The sequence below is a fragment of the Ciona robusta genome, chromosome 1, assembly GCF_009617815.1.
Source record: "Ciona robusta chromosome 1, ASM961781v2".
Taxonomy (NCBI): domain Eukaryota; kingdom Metazoa; phylum Chordata; class Ascidiacea; order Phlebobranchia; family Cionidae; genus Ciona; species Ciona robusta.
This window is the reverse complement of record NC_143235.1, coordinates 15298609-15310662: the sequence shown is the minus strand read 5'-3', so window position 1 is coordinate 15310662 and position 12054 is coordinate 15298609. Positions and strand designations below refer to the sequence as shown.

At 28.9% G+C, this 12054-nt stretch overlaps 2 protein-coding genes across 2 annotated transcripts; both read right to left on the bottom strand.

Annotated features, from left to right (window-relative positions):
• Nucleotides 1–3697: 3697 nt before the first annotated feature.
• On the bottom strand, nt 3698–7801 carry LOC149743689 (NADH dehydrogenase [ubiquinone] iron-sulfur protein 6, mitochondrial-like). The gene is made up of 4 exons (XM_089882148.1): nt 7578–7801; nt 4592–4645; nt 4149–4286; nt 3698–3821 (listed from the first exon to the last, which is right to left on the bottom strand). The coding sequence occupies exons 1-4, from the start codon at nt 7737–7739 to the stop codon at nt 3756–3758; spliced, it is 420 nt and encodes a 139-aa protein (XP_089738274.1). The 5' UTR covers nt 7740–7801; the 3' UTR covers nt 3698–3755.
• A 588-nt stretch (nt 7802–8389) lies between these two features.
• On the bottom strand, nt 8390–11490 carry LOC149743688 (protein CDV3 homolog). The gene is made up of 7 exons (XM_089882140.1): nt 11270–11490; nt 10765–10853; nt 10265–10344; nt 9841–9995; nt 9553–9592; nt 9236–9346; nt 8390–8800 (listed from the first exon to the last, which is right to left on the bottom strand). The coding sequence occupies exons 1-7, from the start codon at nt 11385–11387 to the stop codon at nt 8671–8673; spliced, it is 723 nt and encodes a 240-aa protein (XP_089738266.1). The 5' UTR covers nt 11388–11490; the 3' UTR covers nt 8390–8670.
• Nucleotides 11491–12054: the final 564 nt, after the last annotated feature.

Sequence of the window (12054 nt, the reverse complement as noted above, 5' to 3'; positions counted from 1 at the left end):
AAAATTATATTTCGTATACCTAAAAATAATTTTTTTTTTATTTCGTATACCTAAAAAAAAATTTATTTTATATTTCGTATACCTAAAAATATATTTTTTTTTGTATACCTATACAAAAATTAAAATTCGTAAAAAAATAAAAATATTATGTATTCGTATGCATAAAAAAAATTAAAATTCGTGAAAAAATTTCTATATTTGTATACATAAAAAGAAAATAAATTCGTGAAAAAAAATTTTATGTATTCGTATACATACATAAAAAAAATTATATTTCGTATACCTAAAAAAATATTTTTTTTATACTTCGTATACCTAAAAATATTTTTATTTTTTTTTGTATACCCATACAAAAATTAAAATTCGTAAAAAAATAAAAATTTGATGTATTCGTATACATAAAAAAAAAATAAAATTCGTGAAAAAAATTATATATTTGTATACATATAAAAAAATTAAATTTGTGAAAAAAAATTTATGTATTCGTATACATACGTAAAAAAATCGAATTTCGATACCTAATAATTTTTTTTTTATATTTTGTAAGCCTAAAAAAATATTTTTTTATATTTCTTAACCTAAAAAAAATTAAAATTCGTAAAATAAAAAATAATTTTTATATTTCGTATACCTAAAAAAATTAAAATTCGTAAAAAAAATAAAATTTTATGTATTCGTATACATAAAAAAAAAAAAATTTTATATTTCGTATACCTTAACAAAAATTAAAATTCGTGAAAAAAATAAAAAAAATTACATATTCGTATACATAAAAAAATAGTTTTTTTATATTTCGTATACCTTAACAAAAATTAAAATTCGTAAAAAAAAATAAAAATTTTATGTATTCGTAAACATAAAAAAAATTATATTTCGTATACCTAAAAATATTTGTTTGTTTTTTTATTTCGTATACCTAAAAAAAATTTTTATTTTATATTTTGTATACCTAAAAATATTTTTTTTTGTATACCCATACAAAAATTAAAATTCGCAAAAAAATAAAAAAATTATGTATTCGTATGCATAAAAAAAATTAAAATTCGTGAAAAAAATTATATATTTGTATACATAAAAAGAAAATAAATTCGTGAAAAAAAAATTTATGTATTCGTATACATACATAAAAAAAATTATATTTCGTATACCTAAAAAAATATTTTTTTTATATTTCGTATACCTAAAAATATTTTTATTTTTTTTCGTATACCAATACAAAAATTAAAATTCGTAAAAAAATAAAAATTTGATGTATTCGTATGCATAAAAAAAAAATAAAATTCGTGAAAATAATTATATATTTGTATACATATAAAAAAATTAAATTTGTGAAAAAAAAAATTATGTATTCGTATACATACATAAAAAAATTGAATTTCCATAACTAAATAAATTTTTTTTATATTTTGTAAGCCTAAAAAAATATTTTTTTATATTTCGTATACCTAAAAAAAGTTAAAATTCGTAAAAAAATAAAAAATTTATATATTTGTATACATAAAAAGAAAATAAATTCGTGAAAAAAAAATTTATGTATTCGTATACATACATAAAAAAATTATATTTCGTATACCTAAAAAAATATTTTTTTTATATTTCGTATACCTAAAAATATTTTTATTTTTTTTGTATACCCATACAAAAATTAAAATTCGTAAAAAAATAAAAATTTGATGTATTCGTATGCATAAAAAAAAATAAAATTCGTGAAAAAAATTATATATTTGTATACATATAAAAAAATTAAATTTATGAAAAAAAATTTATGTATTCGTATACATACATAAAAAAAATATATTTCGTATACATAAAAAATTTTTTTTTATATATTTCGTATACCTATACAAAAATTAAAATTCGTAAAAAAATAAAAATTTAATGTATTCGTATGCAAAAAAAATTAAAATTCGTGAAAAAAAATATATATTCGTATACCTAAAAAATAATTTTTTTTTATATTTTGTATACCTAAAAAAAATTTTTTTTTTCGTATGCATGAAAAAAATTAAAATTCGTAAAAAAAAAATAAAAAAATTACATATTTGTATACATAAAAAAAAATTAAATTCGTGAAAAAAAAGTTATGTATTCGTTTACATAAAAAAAATATTTTTTTATATTTCGTATACCTTAACAAAAATTAAAATTCGTAAAAAAAATGAAAAATTTATGTATTCGTATACATAAAAAAATGTATTTTATATACCTAAAAAAATTAAAATTCGTAAAAAAAATAAAAATTTTATGTATTCGTATACATAAAAAAATTATATTTCGTATACCTAAAAAAATTAAAATTCGTGAAAAAAAAATTATATTTGTATGAATAAAAAAAAAATTAAATTCGTAAAAAAATGTCATGTATTTGTTTACATGAAGAAAAATTAAAATTTTACCTGTAAAAAAAAAAAATTAAAAAAAAAATTCATGTTTTCGTATACCTGAAAAAAAATTAAAATCGTAAAAAAACAAATTTCATATACCCAGATACATAAAAAAATTTAAACATTTCATGTACCCGTATACATGATAAAAATAAAAAATTTTATTTCCATAAACCTGTAAAAAAATTTGGTTCAAAAAACAAAAAATTTCATGTACCTGTATACATGAAAATAAGTAAAAAAAATTCAAGAAAAAAATTAAAATCTTATATTTCTGTATACCTGAAAAAAAATAATTCGTGAATAAAGAATAAAAATTTTATGTATCAGTGTACATAAAAAAATTAAAATATCTTGTACCCGTATATATGAAAAAAATGAAAATAAATAAAAAAAATTCAAGATAAAAATTTAAAATCTTATATTTCTGCATACCTGAAAAAAAAAAAATTAAATTCGTGAATAAAGAATAAAATTTTTATGTACCTTTATACATGAAAAAATTTAAATTTTATGTTTCCGTACACTTTAAAAAAATAAAAAAACAATTAAAATCTTATATAACCGTATACCTGAAAAAAAAAATGTTCGTGAAAAAAAATAATTGCTTGTATCCTTACAAAAGAAAAAAAACTTTATATTTCTGTACACCTAAAAAATTAATGTTCTCGAAAAAAACAAAAATTTTTATGTACCTGTTTACATGAAAAATTAAAAAAATTCAAGAAAAAAATAAAAATCTTATATAACCGTAAACCTGAAAAAAAATAATCAAAATTCGTAAAAAAAAATTTTAAGTTCTCGTATACATGATAAAATTTAAAAAAATCCTAAAAAAAATTTTTTTAATCTTATACATGATAAAATAAAACTTTATATTTCCATAAACCTTAAAAAAAATTAAAATTCAGAAAAAAAAATATTTCATGTACCTGTATACATGAATATTTTTCACAACCGTTTTGGAGAATATTCCGAGAATTATTTTTTTAACCGACCTTTGCATAAAAATGGCAACATGAGACATTAATTAAATTTAGGGGGGTCAAAACAACAGTTTTGGAGAAGATGTTTGTGAACTTTTTTTGAAACAACATTTGTTTGGGTATCATTTTCGGAGGAAATTATTTTTTCAACTCGTCTCGTGAATGTTTACTTTTTCTATATACACAGATAAACAAGGGTTTTAATTTTCTCTCATGTACACAACACACAAAATTTTTATTTTTTTTTCATGTACACGGATGCAAAAGATTTTTCAATTCTTCATATCTATGTAGGCATCCATAAAGTCAATGCAAACGAAACACAACTTTATAAACAAGCGGAGTATAATTTATTATTGACCAAAATATTTCGTAACAAAATAATTCAACGTTTTCTTTTTTGAACGAATCTTAAACCACAGTACGGACAACTTTCAATTTCCCCTTTATCCTGTAACAAATAACATTAGGAAGACACAATGGAATCATTGAAACGTTATGTTTATGACAATATTGTCTTTATTTTAAGCTTATTGTTAAAAAAAGTAATAATGGTATAAAAAAATGGTAAAAAATAAAGAAAAATATAGAAAAAAATTGGTTGTAATCCCAACCCATGTGAGTTTTGATATGAAAAACGGTAAAAAACTATAGAAAAAAAAATCTAAAAAAATTGGTTATAATGTTTCTTTGTAGATAGAAACGACCAAAATTATAAGTGTTGTTTTCATCGAACCATAAGCATATACAACAAACATAGAAACAATATATTCCTTACGAGATTAATGTACACACGAGGGTGGCCAAGAGCAGTGGGGTGATCCGGGGATTCCCGGCCATCACAAACAGCGATTCGACCTTCGACCTCAATGGGGGGGATTTCCGCAACTAGGTTAATCCCCCAGTTAGGGTTCACCTAAAGGTTGTCATTTTTAAATTTAAAGAAAGGAATTTAGACGAAAAATATTAGACAAAATAACATAGATTTTAGTTTATTAATTTACATATATTATATATATATATATTATATCTTTAAAATAGGATTGAAAACATGGTTTGCATTTCATTTTGTCCCAGTCAGTGTTCCTCAACCTTTCATTTTTCATGCCCTTTTTTCAAAGAAACTCAACACCCCTGCTACATCAATAATCTAGATTTATTTTATCACACATCACAATAAACATTATGACATCACAATTAACATTATGACATTATTCTCACCAGTTTTTTTCGGTCGATGAATCGGTTTCTTCTCCAATCATCTTGCTCGAAAAACTAAAAAGTTGACGTTGTTACAACACAGTCGTTATAACACGGGTGTTTTGTTTTATACACCTCGTGCTCGCTTACAAGTTATAATACGTATGTTCGCTTTGTGGGTGATTGTTTTCTGTATGGCTGTCAATTTGGTCAACCTATTACTGACAACTGGATCACATTATGCCGCTAAGTGTCTTGCCCGAAGACACATACATCCACAACGGGCAACAACAAGCTTTGAACCCCTAACCCTTTTAGTTGGATGCAAGTTTGTGACCACTTGTTTACATACGGTATATTAGGGTGAAGTAAAAACATTCATGCTTTTATCTTATGTTTATTTTATCTCACAATTTAGTAGTAAACAAAAGATATTTTTAGAATAACATTGCTGTATCCTCACCACTAAATGGGGTCCCTTTAATTAGTGTGACATAGCGGACATGAACTAATTAAAGGGACTGCTCTAAAAGAGCATTGATTAATTGTTAAACACACAATTATGAAATATCCGATATTTTGTGCCAAAGGTATCCCATCTTACCCCACCGTACTATATATTTGTTTCAGCACTACTAAAGAATCCCCGGTACATAGAAGAATAGGCTGGTGGAAAGTGTGAGAGGTTGGTGGTTAGGAGTTGATGGTACCAAGGTGATCCTAGAATACAGATATTATAGCGGCCATTTTCGATACCTTCTACTGGTGCCACCAACCTAAAATTTGGACACTGTACTAATTAGACCCCAGCGGTACCGATTCTGAAATCAAAAATTTAAAATTCAAAAAAATATTAATTATGAATATTAATATTCGTCATAAAAACATATTTATAGAATTTTCGCACGCACCAGCTTTGAATATGTTGTAGCGCTACTTAATAGCTAAAAAATGAAACATTTTTTTCTTCAAAAAAATGGGGGCTTGGGTATGAAATATTAAAAAGTATGACCATAACTTGAATCATATAAATATCAAATTTTCAATTTTTTTTGCAAAAATATAACTTACGCATACATCTATGTTGGTCACTAACATATCATTCCCATTAAAAAAATTATTAATTTTAATTTTTTTTTAATTATGAATATTAATATTCGTCATAAAAACATATTTATAGAATTTTCGCACGCACCAGCTTGGAATATGTTATAGCGCTACGTAATAGCTACAAAATGAAACATTAATTTTTTCAAAAAAATGGGGGCTTGGGTTCAGAATACAGACAAGTATGAGTCAAATATCTCTAATCTTATGAATATTAAATTTTCTAAAAATATTCGCGAAAATATAACTCACGCATACATCTATGTAGGTCACTAACATATCATTCCCATTAAAAAAATAAGTAATTTTAACTTTTTTAAAATTTTGAATATTAATATTCGTCATAAAAACATATTTATAGAATTTTCGCACGCACCAGCTTGGAATATGTTATAGCGCTACGTATTAGCTACAAAATGAAACATTAATTTCTTCAAAAAAATGGGGGCTTGGGTTCAGAATACAGACAAGTATGAGTCATAACTAGAATTCCTTATTCATATATTTTATTTGCACGAACGCAAAAATTATACATATAATAAAACTAATATAATAAACAGTAAATACGTACATTCAAATGTGATGCTTTGAATTTAAATAAAGTCTTCGACTGCCGCACCATTTACTTTATCCTATCCGTACGTAAGTATAGAAACATCGAGAATTTAATTTATTTGTTTCAATTAATACAAAAGGTTTTTTGTTCTTGAAGCCTCTAAGATTAGGGTCTTTAATTGATATGCTCGATCCAATTGTATCAGACGACAATGAATGGACTAAAGGAAGGCTGATAAATTAGTTTGTTTTAGAAGTAGAGGGCTAGAGGCTCAAGGTCGCTATCGCCTTCACGATAATCTTTGCACCTCCGTTTTTTAAATTGGCGAATGTGTTCATCTTTGGCATTTATAGAGTTTTAACGTTGTTAGTAAGTTCCACCAGGAAAGGAGTTTGTGCAGTTGTAATCCAAACACTTTACTCTTCTAGCCCCCATTTTTTTGAAAAAATTAATGTTTCATTTTGTAGCTATTACGTAGCGCTATAACATATTCCAAGCTGGTGCGTGCGAAAATTCTATAAATATGTTTTTATGACGAATATTAATATTCATAATTAAAAAAAATTAAAATTAATTATTTTTTTAATGAGAATGATATGTTAGTGACCTACATAGATGTATGCGTGAGTTATATTTTCGCGAATATTTTTAGAAAATTTAATATTTATATGATTTGAGATATTTGACTCATACTTGTCTGTATTCTGAACCCAAGCCCCCATTTTTTTGAAAAAATTAATGTTTCATTTTGTAGCTATTACGTAGCGCTATAACATATTTTAAGCTGGTTCGTGCGAAAATTCTATAAATATGTTTTTATGACGAATATTAATATTCATAATTAAAAAAAAATTAAAATTAATTATTTTTTTAATGGGAATGATATGTTAGTGACCAACATAGATGTATGCGTAAGTTATATTTTTGCAAAAAAAATTGAAAATTTGATATTTATATGATTCAAGTTATGGTCATACTTTTTAATATTTCATACCCAAGCCCCCATTTTTTTGAAGAAAAATATGTTTCATTTTGTAGCTATTAAGTAGCGCTACAACATATTCAAAGCTGGTGCGTGCGAAAATTCTATAAATATGTTTTTATGACGAATATTAATATTCATAATTAATATTTTTTTGAATTTTAAATTTTTTGATTTCAGAATCGGTACCGCTGGGGTCTAATTAGTACAGTGTCCAAATTTTAGGTTGGTGGCACCAGTAGAAGGTATCGAAAATGGCCGCTATAATATCTGTATTCCAGGATCACCTTGGTGTTGATGGTTAGGGGTTAGCAAATAAGGTGGGGGAGGGTTCTTCACCAGCACCTTTGTTTCAACTATACCTGTCCTGTGTGGGTGACTTGGTCTTGTTTATCCTTTGATTCTACGCGCACAAATTTACCACCGACCACAGAAAACTTCGATGGAGCTTGTTTAAATGTTGTTACCTCCGAAGAACGTCGTACTCCGCCCAGCAAATAAGAAAAACGACTAATTCGAAGCATTACCGTGGCCTATTAAACCTGTTGGAGCTTATAACAATAATATTTTATAACATTTTATATTTTAATTCCTACAAGAACTTAACAACAAAATTGTTAATTCACCTCTAATAGATTTTTTATCCCGTCATTCTGCCAAATTTTAGTGTTGCCAAAATTAATAAGCAGTGTTGCCATTTAGTTTACATAAAGATCAAAGAATAATTTGTTGTTCATTTAACTTTGCATATCGTATTAACTTCAACAGTTGTAACACAAAAAAACTTTATACAGCCCATTAGCGACCACTGGGTTGTAACAATTGCTGTTAAGTGTCATGCACAAGCACCACCGCAGCGACGAACATCGAACCCGTCTTCCCTGGTTTAGATGCGAGCACTTTAACCTATGAGCCACAGCGTGATACAAAGCATATAGCTTCGAACCTTGTATTCTCTCGTTATAATGTAATTGAGCTATGGTAGTTCTTATTTGGGCAAAATATATATTAGTGTGCATTAAGATAGATGCAGCATAATATCCCGTATTTCCTATTTGTGTTTTAACAATAAACACGGATATAAAGAAAAACAATCGTTGTTTACTACTAAACGGGAAGAAACAATGGATTAAACATGTTCCATCTTACCCCACCTTATTCCACCTGACGCAAGCAGGTTCCGCCATCTTTATTTCACAGAAAATGAAAATCCACGATAACAATCGCACCGACATCTACGTCATAATTACCTATTGTTATAAACAAAGCTTCCGGACAAAAAACAGCGCGCAATTATCTTGACGTGCCCACACCAAAGGGAACAAACCAACGTATATGCCAAGACACAGTTCGGCGATCAACTGTACAATTGAACATACTTTGGAATAAAACACGATAATAAGCAAGCATAGAAATCCTATAAACATGAAGTCTTAGTACAGCTCCATAGTGCCACTAGTGACCAGCGTTTAACGCAGAAAATTGGTTTCCAAGTTTGATATCGGCCGATTGTGTTTGGTGTCTCCCTCTCCATGGGGTTGACGACTTCACTCCTGTTTTGACGACTTCAAATCCTTCGTGTGGTCTGGGGGTGAATATGTCACAAACGTTGATGAACGGGAATTGTTTATCCTCGCATAGCGGGGCAATGACAGTCGCTATAACACGGGTGTTCTGTTTTATACACCTCGTGTTGTTACAAATTTTTGTTTTTATGTATGGCTGATAATTTGGACAACCCATTAGTAACCAATGGGTTGAAGCGATTGCTGGAGGACACCTGTGTCCACAATGGTAGCAGCAACGAGTCTTGAACCCACAAAATTACATACATGGTGGCTCGTAAGCTGGCACAAGGTGTATGTACAGAACACCTGTGTTATAACGACTGTCGTTGCCTTGCTATGTGAGGATAAATAAGTTACATACATGGTAACTTGTAAGCAAGCACGAGGTGTATAAAACAGAACACCCGTGTTATACGACTGTCGTTTTGTCAGCAATAATAAAAACAACTTACACATTATCCTGCGCGGCCGCTGCTAGAGAAGGAAATTGCATTTCATTATTTATCTCTGGGGCTTGTTGCTTGCGTGATCGTCTTAATGGGGTGGTACCACTACTCGATAATCTAACAAGATTATAATCAATATTAATGCTTAATAAAACAAGGTTTAATAAAAGTACAAACAAAATATAATGACACCTTTTTAAAACCAAGTAAGTTTACTTTGTAAGTTTACCAACTATAAGTCATAAAAATTTTTGTGAACATTTGTGATTAAGGTTTTGGTTCTGCATCAACATTATCATATTAATACATTAAACACAACCCACCTAGCTTTTGGTGGTCGGTAAACACCAACTTTTGGGGCTTCTGTGGAAACAAACAACATTATGACATCATAACTACTTATTTACTTTTTCAATATCTTGCGTTGTGTTGAGGTGTCTATAACAATGTCACCCCAGATTTTACCCTGCTGTTAGGTGTCTATACAAACAAGCAAAGCCAAAGTATATTGCATTCACCACATTAATCAATGAGGTTCCCTATGTTCTACAGAGCGCAATAACGTTAAATCTCAGTAAAAATTTATTTCATCATTAACATAGAGATCTTACCTTCTTTGGAAGGTTCCGATTCAGCGGGTTTTTGGATCACTTCGATTGCCGATGGTTGGTTTTTATTCCAAGGTCCTTCCTCTTGTTTGGGAGGAAGCAACTCGCCTGCTTCGTTATATTCGGGCACGTCAACTGGGACCGTTTCCTCAGTTTCACTGTGGGTGGAATAACTATGTTTAAAATCTACTTTGGTTTAAATTAGATTTCCGTATAATTTAAAGCCATATGGCAGGGAAGGTGGAAATAGTTAGACACAATCCTGTGAAACAAATCTAACTTATCATTGTTGCTTGTATAATGTATGCATGGACATAATATACTGATAAATGGAATTAAGAAATTTTCTTTTGTAAGTCATGCAGGAGGTTTAGACCAGGGTTGGTACATTACAAAGTAGATATTATATAATAACAAGTTTACTTACACAATTTGTAAGTTTTGTATTTTAAGATCGCTGTAATCTCGCTGTGATTCATCTTCAAAGTCGATCCATTCCTCCTGCTCCTAAAACATAATATGATGTCTATGTGCTGAGGGTTAATGATAATAGACACATCATATACCCAGGAAAATCCAAGTACATTTTGAAACATTTTTTTTATGTGATGTTTAAACACCAGATGCGTGGTCAGCGTGAAGAAATGATTGTTTTTCCTAATTTGCACAAAAAAGGTCACCCAGGGGTTACATCATAATCAACTTTTATTTCCACTAAGGAATTAGTAAGCAGGCATGAACCCCAGGGGCTGCTATTCTCGGCTACCGACCAAAGCTCGTTGGTCGCGGTTATTTGGTCAGTCGACTAAATTTCTGTTCATTACCTTTTACAGAGGTTAGTCGGTCAAAATATGGCGACTAAATTTTAGTCGATTTTAGGCGGTGACTAATTTAGTCGGTAAATTCCACCCCTGGTATAAATCTTACCACTGGTTGCGTTCCCGTAACTTCTTTTACTTCACTCTCACTTTCTGGTTCCTTTTTCTTCAACTTCTCCCCTATTTCTTCGGATTCAACTACGAATATCAGATTTGTTATTATGATGTCATAAAGATAGTTATTGTAGTACAATGGTCACCCAGTTAAAATGAGTTTTATGACGATTATATGTTCTGTTAGAAACCCCTGACACCAATGTATTGCTTTCAAGTATGGCGCTTACACATTATCAAATATTTTCTAGTCTGTCATAAGGACAATACAACAACAATCACCCACAAAGTAGCACACATGGTCGCAAGCCGGGAAGAGGTGTATTAACACCCGTGTTTTAACGACTGTCGTTTTCTGATCACGCGAGAATAAAGTAAGTTACATTCAAAGATCCAACACACACATAGTGCACACTAATATTATTTTAGTCGACTTAAAAAAGCACAAATTATTAAAAAAGTAATTATTTTCCTTATTATTTTGTACGCCAATTATTTACCTTTCTTAGATTTTTTCTTCTTCTTTCCCTTTTTATCTTTTTTCTTGAAGAACGAATCCAAACTATCGTCTTCTTCGGGTACAGCTACAGGATTCGTTTCAATGTCGTCGTCCGCCATTTTGAATTAATTTTAAAATACAATAACTTGGGAAATAAAACTTAGGTTTTAGATTAGTTGTATACGCCTAATATTCCTGCCTGTTTACGGCAAAAAATCCAAAAACAATTTCGGGCTTTTTTTGGAAATTAGTAATTTTGTCAAAAATGTGCGTTGATAGAAGAGATACGACCTAGGTTTACTACGCGTGTTTCCATTTTCTGTGAATGTCGCAAAGAATAAATCAACTTACTTTATCCTTGCGTGGCGGGGCAACGACAGTCGTTATACCATGGGTGTTCTGTTTCATACACCTCATGCCCGCTTACAAGTTACCACGTATGTAACTTATTTATCCTCGCATGGCCGGGCAACGACAGTCGTTATAAGTTATAACACTGGTGTTCTGTTTCATACATCTCGTGCAAGCACTGGCATATTTATTTCGGAGGAAATAGTTTACATTTACAGCCACATCGTCACAACAAGGACAGTTTCACTTTTAACCTGACGAAGCGCAAAATCGTGAAGCGTTCCATATTTTTTAAACGCTCAGCAAGAGACACAAGGATTTACAATACTGATAAGCGCGTTGATTAAAATAGCCTTCTGCTATAACACTGCTTAATTATCGAATGGTTTCTAATGTTTTGATGAAAAACCTGAGCTATTGTTTAAAAGTATTTAA